This window comes from Micropterus dolomieu, linkage group LG18 (assembly GCF_021292245.1).
Source record: "Micropterus dolomieu isolate WLL.071019.BEF.003 ecotype Adirondacks linkage group LG18, ASM2129224v1, whole genome shotgun sequence".
NCBI lineage: Eukaryota > Metazoa > Chordata > Actinopteri > Centrarchiformes > Centrarchidae > Micropterus > Micropterus dolomieu.
This window is the reverse complement of record NC_060167.1, coordinates 33,858,965-33,872,701: the sequence shown is the minus strand read 5'-3', so window position 1 is coordinate 33,872,701 and position 13,737 is coordinate 33,858,965. Positions and strand designations below refer to the sequence as shown.

Sequence of the window (13,737 nt, the reverse complement as noted above, 5' to 3'; positions counted from 1 at the left end):
AGGGAGGGATCTAAACCAGGTTTCTTTAAAAGTGGGTTCACGCAAGCCGTTTTAAAATAATCAGGGACACAACCAGTAGATAGGGAGCTGTTGAAAACAGAGATCAAATGGGGCCCAACAGAATCTATTACTTTCAGTAAAAACTTTGTAGGTATTACATCAAGTGGGCTGGAGGACACTCTCATTTGTGATACTGTTTTTAAAAGCTCAGACAAGTCGATGGGATAAAACTGGTTAAAACTCTCTTGTTGCTGGTGAGGAACCTCTGAGTAAGAGGCCGCGGGGGTAATAGAGGCTCTGATTGACACCACCTTATTGGTAAAATAAGATAAAAACAATTCACAGTCATCATTACTTCCAGCTGAGGCACAAGGAAGGGTTGGGTTTACCAGCTGATCCACAGTCTTAAACAGAAACCTGGGGTTGTGTTTATGTGTAGTAAGAGTGAGTTCAGAAAAATAGTGTGTTCTCGCATCCTTAACCATGTTATTGCAGTTAATTAATAAATCCTTCAGACTGAGGTAATGAACTTGGAGACTGGATTTTTTCCATCTGCGCTCTGCTTTCCTGCATTCCCTTTTTAGGCTGCAAATGCTGTCATTTATCCAGGGTTGCTTACTAGCTTTAGACGTAGGCCTAACCTTTAGAGGAGCAGTAATATTTAGTGACGACAAGCAGATATGATTGAAGTGATCGACCAGATTGTTGGTGTTGGAATCAGACAGGTGTTGGCTTTGGCTCTGAAAGAATGCGCAAAACTTTGAAACACTGTTCATTAAAGAAGCGAGAACACACGGAGCTTGGTGAGGCGGCATGAGTAACAGGCGAATCGCAGCTAAAAACAATACATCTGTGGTCAGATATGGTCATGTCCACTAATTCCACAGATGAAATGCTGACACCCAGGGTAAAAACCAAGTCCAGTGTATGACCACGGTTATGTGTTTGCCCTTTGACATGTTGTTTGAAGTTAAAAGAAGTGGCCATATTTAAAAAGTCAGTTTCATTAACATTGTTGGGGTCATCAACATGAATATTAAAATCGCCACAAAGAACAATTCTGTCATAATTTAAAACCAGAGTAGATAAAAATTCAGGAAGTTCTGATAAAAATCCTCCAGGCGGTTTTGGGGGGCAATAAATTATAACAAATATGATAGGTTGCAGCCCTTCAAGTTTAAGAGTGAGAACTTCAAAGGAGTTAAATTCATCACAGCGTACTTGATGACATTTTAAATTTTTCCTATACACGCTCACTAGCCCACCACCACGACCACTGACCCTCGGTTGACTAAAACAGTCATATTGAGGCGGACACAGTTCAGCTAACTGGCTATAGTCATTCATTTGCAACCAGGATTCAGTTAAAAACATAAAATCTAGATTTGCAGACATGATAAAATCATTTAAGATAACTTGAAAGTGATCTCACATTGAAGAGAGCCATTTTAAATGAGTTTGTTCTTGGTGCTGGAATTGGTGCGGTTGTCCTAATCCTTAAGAGATTACTAATATTTCTGTGTGGGATGTGCACATTTCGGTTTACTGGTCTATGCGTGATGATGACAGGAATAGAAGTCTTTGGAACAACGCTGGGAGCAGACGGCTTTACATGCCAGCAGGTGGAGACAGTTGTTTGTGGCAGTGAGGCAGAGATCTGTTCAGTGAGCGGTGGTGTGTCCAGGTGTGCTGCATGAATGATTAGTCATTCACGTAAGTCATGTGTGGACCGCACTACATGCTGTATGTGAGCAGCTAACATTTCTGAGCCCCGTTTGTTTGGGTGAAGTCCGTCTGTCTTAAAAAGAGACATTCTTTGCCAGAAAATATTAAAATTATCCACATTACTATAGCATGGTAAAATGTATCTCACATCACAATGCACATTCTAACTGTTAGCGCTGCATTACATTTTGATCTCACAAACTACTGTTAACAAGAAACCCTTACACCTCTGGGGATTCTCCTTAAGATGCTGCGTGCTCCATAATACTGCAGCATTGTGGCATACTCCAGCTGTAGGACCCAGGGGTTGAGGCAGACAGCTTTAAAGTCAGGGTGCTGTGTGACACATGCTGGCATTGGTCCACCGCCTCACACTTATCCATTACCTGTTGGAGAACAGAACGACCAGCCATGGACATGTCACACATTTAATTAACGCAATAGTTGAGATCATTTATAGTTTAAACAACCATTTGTTTACGGGTTAGATTAGGATTTTCTTTCATGGCCTACACTTACAGGGATGTGAATGATGGATTCAAATTTTTAAATTACTATTCTAGCTACTGTGAACACAAATGAACACTACAAAAGCCAAACTGTGCACTCAGAACTACCACCAACCTGCATCAGCTCCATTTGCGGAGATGAGCGTGGGTCTCTCCTTCACCAGCAGCACTGCCAGTTTCAGATCTGGTCGGCCTCACTCCACAAACGGGTTATTGATCGTCATCTTCATCAAATTTATCTGATCCGTCAGTAAAATCCACAGGCGTAGGCGATGATGGTGGCAAAACGTCCTCAACAAAGGAAGGCTGTTGTCCGGGGTTCCTCCAAGAAAAGCTAGTAGCTAGCTTTATTGGTTTTAAAAAACAGCGGCAGAGCTGAAGCAGAATGATGTTCGGTACCTGCTCAGGTCTGTGGGAACTGACCAACCAGGGGTGCGTTTCCCAAACAATCACGGAAGGAAGCATTGAACTATGTTGGTACGATGCAACAAACATCTGAAGTACGACCGTTTCCCAAAACGGGAAACGTTTCCCAAAACAGTCGTACCTCGTTGGTACCACCGTGGTTTGGACTAACTAGTTTGAACCAACATGGTTCGAACTAACATGTTTCCAGGTGTGTTTGTCTGACTTTCACAGCAGGAAACTCACAAAACGTTGTCATATTCTGCCTAAATATGTCAGTTGGAACTGATATTAAGTGACATTATTGTGCTTACTTATTATTTAGGCTTTTTGTGTTATAGTCGTACCAGCAATAACAAGAAAATCAACAGTGTTAATGAAATCAACAATATAAATAATATATAACCTAATCATTTTATTTCGCCTAAATATAGGCTATAACTTAGAAGAAAAAATTAAGAACTCTTAGCGATTACAAGACATTTAGTGAAATAGGTTTAATAAGCATCTTCAGTTTAACAATTTAACACTATTATGATTCCCTTGGCTGCAAATGGTATCAAGATCTTAAGAATAGCTCAGTGCAGTAAGTGGCTGAGCACGTGAATGTGCTGTCACGTTTTATATTTGTTTGTAATGAAGACTAGAGAACACCCATGGTCCTCAGAGGCCTGGAAATGTAAACATGAAGGTATTAAAAGACTTGTCTTTACATTCTCCATTTTGTCCTTTAATCTTTGTACTGGTGACTAGTATTAAATTAAGTTATTGTGAACGGATGGGTAATCTGTGAAAAAAACACCTGCTGTTTGTAGATGGTTTACACTAAGATACTTCTTCAACCACAGGTCAGGAGCTGTAGTTCGAACTATGCAACTTAACAACAGTGCGAACGTTCGTCGGGAACTATGGTTTCGGGGAACACCTGCGTTGCTTAACGATGGTTCGTACTAGGGCTGTCCCCAACTAATGATTTACATAGTCGAATCAGAATCGTCAAATCCTGTCTATAGTCGAATCATGTGTGTTTTTGTGCGCGGCGATTACGAGTGGCAGGGGAGGGGTTACACATGGTAGCTACGCTTTAATCTTGAGAAGCTGCAGAGCTGCAGTCTCTTTTCAACCAGCTAAACTGAGGCGCTCTCTCTCTATCTCGCCTGTCATTCACTTGTCGTTCTTGTGCATTTACGTGCATTAGTGCTGCCGACAACTACATGCACATCACAGTTCCTCGCGGGTCTGTTTCAAGTAGCCGGCTTTTTAAAAATGATAAAATATTCTTTATGTGGTTCATCAACCCCCGTGACCAGTGGATGGTTCATCAACTGTGATAAATTATCCGAAAGTCCTGCGAGGTGCGGACAACTCGGCACAACACCCGTGAAGCTGGGGCTCTATCTCTTCTGCAAGTGTTCCTCTTCTGCCACTGCACACATACACGCTACTCTTACACATGCGCACTGACAACCCAAGGTTAGGGTTACAATTTTGGATTTATTCACGCACTTTAAAAACATTTATTGAAAGTTTTATTCTTTTTACATGTTTATTTACAGCATTAAACATTGAAATGTGTATTTTAATAGGCACTATATTAACTTATTGGGAGAAAACTTGTAGTTCTCTGTAAGATCAGACGTTGAGCACCCCCATATCGCCAAAATGGCATGATCCTTGTGTCGCTGCGAAGCTTCGACTGTGAGATTGACAGTCGAATCAGCCTCTGCCCATTGAAGCATTGAGTCTTCGACTATTCGGGGTCAGCCCTAGTTCGCACCATGTAAGTTACCAACTTAGTTCGTAGTTTGAACTAGGGTTTCAGGAAACAGTTGCGTCGCAACTGCATAGTTCCAACCAAGGAAGTTGCTACCATAGTTAGCAACGATGCTTTTGGGAAACGCACCCTAGAGCAGACTGGGCTTCTGTGGGAGGAGGCGGCATCCCTAGCTTCCTGTTTTTACAGGAAATTCGTAGATATACGGAATCAATAGCCCTCTGCTAGCCATTTCATTAGTACTTTAACATCGGACAAAATACTGATAAACTCACCAAAACTTTCTTGTTATCTTTCCACTGTTCCAAACTAAGCTAACTAGCTAACAGCAGTTAGCAGCAGATATGACCTGTGATACGCTGTGCCCTATTTTTTATTTTGAAGAGTGGGTTCAATTCTTATACACTGTACCTTTTTAAAGCAGGTCGTACTTGGCAGATAGCTTATAAACACTGCTAAAGTCTACAGAAAGCCACTAGACGCAGTGTAGCTGTGTTGAACAGATAAATAGTAACATATACACAGACATTTAAAGACACTCACTCAAAGGAGGTTGCAAAGTATTTGGTTACTTCTTCGTTGCAGAAGTCGTAGCCACTGTCACCCGGCATGTCCTCCACCTTCCACTGACTCCCACCGTTCTCAGTCAGCTCCCAGAATTCCAGCTGCTCTGGGAGGGAAATGCACAGTCTCAGGCTGTCATCACAGGTTTATGTTTTTATTTAATTTCAGTTTCATTTGACCAGTTTAAGTTTGACCAGCAACAACAGGGGCTGAAGACCAGGAATAATCCAGTCTATTTTTTCTTGAAATATAATTGAGAATTGAGTACCAAGCTTGATTCATGGCACTGTTGTGTATTTTAAAGTTTAAGCTACTATATGATTTTTTTTTCTGTATACAATGACAATGATTTTTTATAATGAGCTTACATTCCTAAGTGCCTTTTTAAGTAGATAAGAATGCAGGTGCAAGGGGGAGAATAGGCAGTTTTGGCCTTAGCATGAGCGCAAAATGTGTTAGCGTCAGCAAAAATGTAAACAAGTGTAGACGGTAGCATCAGCGCAAGAGTAAACTTTGCAGAGAAGAGTAAAATAAGTTTGTTGCCAAGAAACCGGTTTGAGCCAGCTGCAGTTTGAAAGTCCCAGGGACTCCTGTGGGAAACTACCTTATTATGAAATGAATTTTATAACCGAGAACGTACAACAATTGAACCTTCACTAAGTCACGCAATTGGCCAATCACAGCGCAGTATAGATCTTGCTCTAACTGAGGTCTGACACTTTCATTTCTGCGATCTATTGACTCGTATGCAAAAGGAGTCGTTTTCTAGCTTTTTTTGCTGTATTTTTCCAAGATATGGTCAAACGCTGTTCCTGGGGCACTTATAATAATAATTACAATCGCTACCCAGAGAGGTTGAAAGGAGAAGCACAAAAAAGAAAAATGTAGGCTGTTTTCTTATGTAATGTTAGTTAGCTAATGCTACGTTACCTTGCTTAACTTACTACTGAATGTAACGTTATAAAGCCCTACTTCTTTTGCTTTTTAATGATTGTCATAATGAAAAGAGACCTACCCAGCTTTACAGGAACAGTGTTAATCCTTAATATCGTTGTCCCCAGTCTCTGTCGTCAGGTGATGCGGTGGTTCACTTTTACTCTGTGATCGGTAGGCTTTAGCTTCCTTCTTTATCTGTTTCATGTCAGTTTGACAGCCTGAAAACAACCTTCAAATGTATAATGGTATAATACAAACCGTTCTGTCTCTGTTCTGACATTGCTTTTTTCATTTTTCTAAAAATTAGACTTCTCCAGGGGGTGCAGTTATAGACAGTGGTAGTGCCGTGATAAATCCGACAGGCCTTAGCAACAGTAACTAAGGGGGGCGTGGCTAAGCGAAGGGTCATTTGTGTAATCAGAAAATGTTTTAAAGAGGACCTATAATGTTTTTTCATTCTTGCATATCTATGTTACAATAGACTCAGCAGTGTACATACCAGACCATGTTCATGTTGAGCGTGGCCAAAGAGACAGGAGCATCTACAGCTAACTTTGAATCATGCAAAGCTACCTTAGAGTCACAAAATTACAATATAGGGCTAGAAATGCAGTATAATAGGTCCCCTTTAATGTTTGTTTTTTTTTTTTTTTTTAAATGGTGGCATTTTAAGTATATTAATCTTTTAAAAAATATAATTTGACTTTCTGAATTTCTAATGGTAAAAATTAAAAAAAATATATAAACAATATTGGGGTGAAGTTCTGCTGCCAGCACAGCCAATTTTAACATATACATAAAAGTGAAATAAGTCACAAAATTAGTTGGATAAGAATTCACCATTGGAACTTTCTAGAAAAGATGAGACCATCGTAGAAAGAGGCGGACACCATGCAAAAATTCCACCTAAATTAGGGGACATAGCGTTATAAAATATGATGTTCGCGAACTGATCCTTTAGTTCGTCTTGAAGCCTTAAAGATTGTAGTGAACAACGGTGTGGATTTGCTCATTTTATATTGAATAAATTTGGAGCTACTCCAAATTTCTCTCTCCTCCCCCAGAGAAGAAGGGGAGGGGTCAAAGTTGCTTTCTCTCAGTGCTATCCTGACCATAAAACTGGCACCTTTTTGATTCCGAAGCTGATAACGCGGGGCCTGACTGTTAAATTGACAAAGGGACACGAACCAGCCATTGGCATCTCCCTGAACAGCCTATCAAAACTGGCCCCCCCACACATGTTTCCATGGCAACTGACCTTACTCTTTGTTTATTACCACATCAAAAAGAAAAACCCCTGTCTCACCCAAGTGTGACATGGTCCAGACACTGAACTTTCAATGTAAAAGGACTGCAGTCTCCAAAGACTCAAAGCATTTAATTAAGTTCATTAAATCTTTAGTTACCTGAATACGTTTGCCTCTATTTGAGTAGTTATGTAAACATGTTGTTGCTATCTGTTGTTGATATTAGTGCTGAAAAGAAAGTTACTTGTGCAGTGTTTTTATTTTCAGCAAGACACTTCTTCATCTAATGTAATCAATGCTTGTTCATAATACTTTCCTACAAAATTCCTTTAGAAATGATGACAAAGGAATGTTTTACTATACTCTTAACCGCCAGCTTGAATTTAAGGTTGAATCAACAATATTCCCCAGTTCCTAAAGAGAGATGATCTTGGATTAATCTAAGCTTTACTCATGTAACCTGAGCTCCCCCAAGTGGACGAAATAAGTAGTATATACCCTTGTTGGAAATGCCGTTAAATGTATAAATATCCTGACCAATAATGTGACAATTGTTTCCTGTTACCAAATGCTTAACCTAGGACAGTACAACCATTTGACCATTGAGGTTTGATTGTGGAAAATATTTGATTATAATACGCGCAAATAGATTTCTTTTTAGACATTAAGTTTAGAAAGGCAGTCCCTTGGGAAACCTGAGACGCCCCCTGGGGAACCACGCCCCAGACAACAAAAGACCGACACGCGACATCTTCGTGCTCTCTTCTCTATTCGTTCTTTGCTCTCTCTGCTGCTCTGCTCGGCTCTCTGGACACTTTGGCACACGTCGGCGTGCCTCGCCAGGCAAGCGAAACCAGCCTTTTGTTCGCCTGAAGCTACACACGTGAAGTGCCGCGACATCGATCTGCCCTGATTTTATTTTCTTTATTTCTTTTGTTTTGTTAAAGTTATCACTCCGTTAAGTTACACTGGACTAATTCAGGAACGACCAAGTTCCATTTTAAGCCTTTTTTGTCAAGCCAACTTCACCGAGGTCAGACCAAGCCACGTTGTCTCGCCAGCTTCAACGAAGGAAACTTGAAAACAGCCGAATTGCCAGACGGAGGACGTTCTTTTAAATCAGACACGGAGAACCCCGGAGAATCCCTAGCAAAAAGCCAGGATCGGGCAGCTAGTGTGGGACCCGTGCAACAGGCCAAAAAGGCTGTCGACAAGCAGTAAGACTTAACACACGTTCTGTGATCAGATATTTCCTTTTTAACTCCTAAACTCATAGTGTTAGCTTACTTTCATTATTTCTTCTATGCCGTATGAGTCAAATGCTTCCCACAATCGAACCTCCGTTTCTCATTGTTCAGCAATTGTTTATTTTCCCTGTATCCAACCATCTTTTTATCACCTTAGTTAGAGAATAAATTCACTGTAATATAATCAAGAACTGTGTGGGTTGCCTATTTCTAGTTCCTGCCAAGAGAATTGACCCTTTAGATATGAGACTGACTGATTGATTTAAGATAATTGAGTATTAACTAACTGATCACTAGTGATAATTGTATAATAATTCAAAACTACCTAGAGGTTCGGAGACTCTAGGTTTATAACAACTCCGGTGGTGCCCTGAAACGAGGAATAAAATTTGATTTTATGAATATTAAAATTCATAATTGGGTATCAATTCTCATAAATTTATTAAAATGCATAACTAAATTTAGGTTTGCTACAAGATGTAACTTGAATAAAAACTATTTTTGACTTTTGACTGGCTCCAGTAACTCTTTTGGACTCCAAGTTGCTATCTATTTTAGCAAACATTTTTAAAGTAGTTTTTGAGTTTTCAGCCGGCCTAGCCCTGAACTTTTTGGGGCCAGTAGCCTCATACAGTTTTACCATACAAACATGAAAGTGGTATTAAGCATCTCATCTATGTCTAAGCGTAGTTTCCAAAACGTCAGACTATTCCTTTAAGAATGCGCAGTGATTTAGCTTTGTGTGCAGCTCTGTGTGGTTAATACAACAATCAATTAAATACAGTCAGTGATATTTCAATCATGGCTAAACGATTTCCAGTCTGAAAGTCTTGGATGCAGCCTGTGCAGGCTCATGTGCTCAGATTAACAGTTTATTTCATATCTTTATTTCCTAATCAAATAAAAATATTCAATCTTTTGGCATTGACACTGCAGTTTTAAGACTATTGTACCCTCCAGATCATTACCAAAACCCTAGCCCCATTTGGGACTGCTTCATGCACTTCAAGGGAGACAGGAACTTTGGAAACTGGAAAATGACAGTATGAACCCACTAGCTCTTTTATAACATTTGTTTTGGCTAACATTCTATTAATGAACATGCTGTCATTTGTAAAATCTAATTTAGCGTAGTTAAATTCATTTCTGACTTGGGGTGGGTAAGGCAAACCCCATAGTAGCAACATAGTTACAGATCCTCCACGAAGAAAACTGCATCTTACCTTCCCCACAGGGATTCTTGAGCAGGTTTCTGGCCATGATTACAACGTATACAAAGACAGGGCCTGCACAGGAGAAACCGGAAACAACAACATAGATCAATAATGGTCTCTGCTGCAGTTTCTATCAGGCTGTCCAGATCCCATCCAGCCCCATGAATCACGCCGTGGTTAGTTCTAAACTGCATCTTCATCATCTCCAGAAACATGCTGCCATATCTTGATATTAATGTCTCACGCACACAAGGTTCATTTGTGATACCACTTACAATGATGTGCTTTCATCCCTTCCCAGGAAAGTTAATAAACGCTCACATTTAGCCTCATACCAACAATGGTCATTCAGACTTGGCCTCTGGTGTCTCCAACGGCCACAACGACTGTCGTCAAAACACCCAGGAGCACTTACAAACTAAGTGGTATCGATCATCTTGACAACGACCCCACAGGCAAAACGTCTTTGAGTATCTTTAACCAGTCCAGTTGCCTTTGATTTTGAGAAACCTGGCTGTGTCCTCTTCATAGAATCCAAACACTAATACCCTGTCTGGTAACTCAAAGCACAACATATGGGGCAAAAGCCACTCTCTTTAAGGCTTGTGCACACCACACAACTTTCAGTGTCGGCCGATGGCTGTGCCGTTCACACTACACAACTTGCCTTCTTATGCCGGGAGTTTTGAAGTCATTGTGGCGTTCACACTACGTGACTGATAGGTGCCCGGGTCACACACTACACGAGCTGACAGCGACTCTGTCACTCAATGCTGGTCTCCAAACCACATTTTGTCAAGAAAACACAGGTGAAATATGAAACGTGAATGACGCGAATCTACAGAAAAAAAAGCTGTTGTTTGCAATTATAAAGACAAAGAATATGAGTGAAATAATGGATTAGCACACGCAGGTAGCAGGATTGTCTAAGCTACAGAGCTACGGAGGTGAGTAAAAAGTGTTTTGCGGTGAAAAAGTAGCTCTGCTCTCATTGGCTGGTTGTGGATGTCGAGTCAACCGACTCTTCCGGATATTTGATTCGATTACAGCCTGATGTTTGCCAAGTTCACCGCGCGGCAAATCGGGCTAAAAATCATGTAGTGTGAACTAGGCTTTATATGCTGAAAAGGAGGATCAACCAGTCATCAAACAGACATCAGTCAGCAGTAAAATAACCATTGCATGTTGCCAAAGAAACCAATGGTTTAGAGGGCTGTTTCGGGGCTGTTTGGAGGGGTTAGACATTGCGTTGAAATAAACCATATACGCATGTCAGGACCACTTGGACTTAACAAGTTTTATTATTCTATTATTGAAAGTTAAGATTGGACAGACATACAAGTTGTCATAATCAGCAATGTTTCTTTTACCTTTTCTAACCACTATTACTTCAGTGTACATACCAGATCATTTAGGGGGAGGTTTCATCAGTTTTATGTTTTTGTGTCGTAGAAATAGCAGTTTTGGCTCAATATACTGTGTGCATTAAACTCTACTTAGCCGCATATTTGTCCTGCATTTCAGTGTTCACTGAGGCTCCAAACACAAACAGCTGAGTCATCTGCCACTGCAGACACAAAGTCATAGGCAAAACAGATGCATGCTCCTGCTACCGTAAATTACACAGTCTGTCTAAATACATGAGACAGCAAATGAGTTACTCACAGCCAGGGGAAGGCAAGTTCCGTCTTCTGTTTGGTCTTTTTTTTCTCTGACTGATGCTTAAGCTGCTTTGCAGGGTAGTGCCCTTATGACAGTGCACCAATTATAGCCAGGGATCTCACACATACACACACACACACACACACACATGCAGTGAGAGAGAGAGAGGGAGGGAGAGGAGAGACACAAAACACCCAATCAGCAGTTTGGGAGGGAGCATCCATCCAGCAAAACTCAGCAGAACCACACATGCTGACACTTATCACATGTCTCTCTTTCTCCTCATCCTCATTATCATTTGTTGAACATGTATAATGACATGAAATATAGCATTTTATGGGTTGTATTGGCCATTTAAAGGTATTTTAACAGGTATAAAAGTACAAGGTGAGTTGTAATCTGTCAAATATAACTCTCATTAATGAAACCAAAGCGTTTCAGGGCAGAATCTACCTTTCAGTCAATAAGTAGTTAAAGGTATTTCAACAGCTATAAAGGACTGGATTGGTTGGTACCAAGTAAATAATGTAGAGTCATAAGTCCACGTGCTCCCATGGACGGCAACCGGTTTTCGGCAGATGATCACATTTCAGCATGACACCTGTCTATGTGCTCTGCATGCTCTGATCAAATGTAGTTCCAGGTCAAAAACACATTTTTATGCAAAGTGCTCATGGTGGGATTGTTGGGTCTCAGTAAATAATTTTACAAAGAGTAGCCTATGGTGTAGTCATGTATGTATGTTAAGCCTGAGATGAGGGAAACTCTGGGTTTTCTGTTTTGAGTATGAGATCAGACAAACCCTAGATCAGTAAATCCACAACTTCTGCTGTGAACCTTCAACAAAAATATTTAGTTTATCTGTGACTCCTCCCCAGCTGTCTGACACACCGTTTCATTTCCTCATTCATACTGTCCATATCAAAGCACATTTTAGAATGCATTCATATTCATAAGTTTACGTCTTTAGAAACATAAAAACATCACACTTAAATAGCCTATTATACTGAACAAAATTATAAACACAACATTTTTGTTTTTGCCCCTATTGCCCACTGAACTCAAAAATCTATTACTTTCTCTGTGTATACAGGCCTATTTCTTTCAAATATTGTTCACAAATCTGTCAAAATCTGCTGAGATAATCCATCCACCTCACAGGTGTGTGGCATATCAAGATGCTGATCAGACAGCATGGGTATTGTACAGGTGTTTCCTTAGGCTGGCCACAATAAAAGCCCACTCAAAAATGCAGTTCCATCACGCAGCACAATGCCACAGATGTTGCAAGTTTTGAGGGAGCGTGCAATTGGCATTGTGACTGCAGACCAAACAATGTTATCTGTACCTTTGTGAGCATGAATGGTTCGGGGTGTGGCTGATTGTAACAGAAATTAATCTGTGTACAAATGAGGTAGACTCTCGCTGAAACTGTGGGAGGGACAGTCAGGTGGGCTGCTGTCTTTTCCTGGAAGAGTCGAGAACCCACTTAATAAGTGCCAGTGCCTCCTTTTCCACTGTCGAATACCTAACCACTCTGGGGAAGAGTTTCCGGGTGGTGTGGGCAACTGGATAGGGGTTGTCTGGTGGTCCCTAGATAAGCACAGACCCCAGTCGGAAGCATTCGCAAAATCAGTGAAATCACACAGTCCATGAGCCTCTGGAAGTGGGCTGGAGCCCCATGCAAACCAAATGGCATGACCGTAAATTGGAAGAGACACCATGGAGTCCTGAGGACTGTCAGACTGTCATATAGTCAAATAAGATCGGGAAAGGCTCTCCTATATGTTTTAAGAAGGGACTTAAAAGAGTTCACTGACTCAGCCAACCTGATTTCCTCGGGCAGGCTGTTCCAGAGCCTCGGGGCCCTGACAGCAAACGCTCTGTCCCCTTTAGTTTTCAGTCGAGACTCTGGAACAGACAACAGACCTCTGCCCGAGGATCTCAAGGTACGTGCTGGTGTGTATGGGACTAAAAGTTCAGAAATATAACAAGGCGAGAGGCCATGAAGAGCTTTAAAAGTAATCAATAGAATTTTAAAGTCAATTCTAAAACATACTGGGAGCCAGTGTAATGAAACTAAAATAGGGGTAATGTGGTCATATTTCTTTGTTCTGGTTAAAAGCCTGGCAGCTGAGTTCTGGACAGTCTGGAGTCGATCAATAGATTTTTGGGTTAAACAGGTGAAAAGGCTGTTGCAATAATCCAGGCGTGATGAGATGAAGGCGTGTAAAATGGTCTTGGTGTCCTTAAAAGTTAACATAGATCAAATTTTTGCTGTATTTCTAAGTTGATAAAAACATGATTGAACAAGCTTTGTGGTGAAATTTAAATTACTATCAAACCAAACACCAAGGTTCTTTGCCACAGGCTTAATGTGATTTACTAGGGAACCAGCAGATGGCAGTATTTGATTTGCCATCTGCTGGGACCCGATGACCAGGATTTCTGTTT

At 40.8% G+C, this 13,737-nt stretch overlaps 1 protein-coding gene across 3 annotated transcripts in view; it reads right to left on the bottom strand.

The window, feature by feature from the left end:
• Positions 1–9,670, bottom strand: part of fbxo2 (F-box protein 2) — a 38,197-nt gene extending 28,527 nt beyond the window's left edge. Inside the window, exons 1-2 of one of the 3 annotated variants that reach the window (XM_046075275.1) lie at positions 9,631–9,670; positions 4,957–5,083 (exon numbers count right to left, since the gene is read on the bottom strand). In XM_046075275.1, the coding sequence (XP_045931231.1) occupies positions 4,957–5,083; positions 9,631–9,667 (164 nt within the window). In that variant the 5' untranslated portion in view covers positions 9,668–9,670. Of the gene's footprint in view, positions 1–4,956; positions 5,084–5,992; positions 6,293–9,630 lie in introns of those variants that run through there. The other 2 variants (XM_046075276.1, XM_046075277.1) reach the window with 2 other exon arrangements.
• Between the last annotated feature and the right edge of the window lie 4,067 nt (positions 9,671–13,737).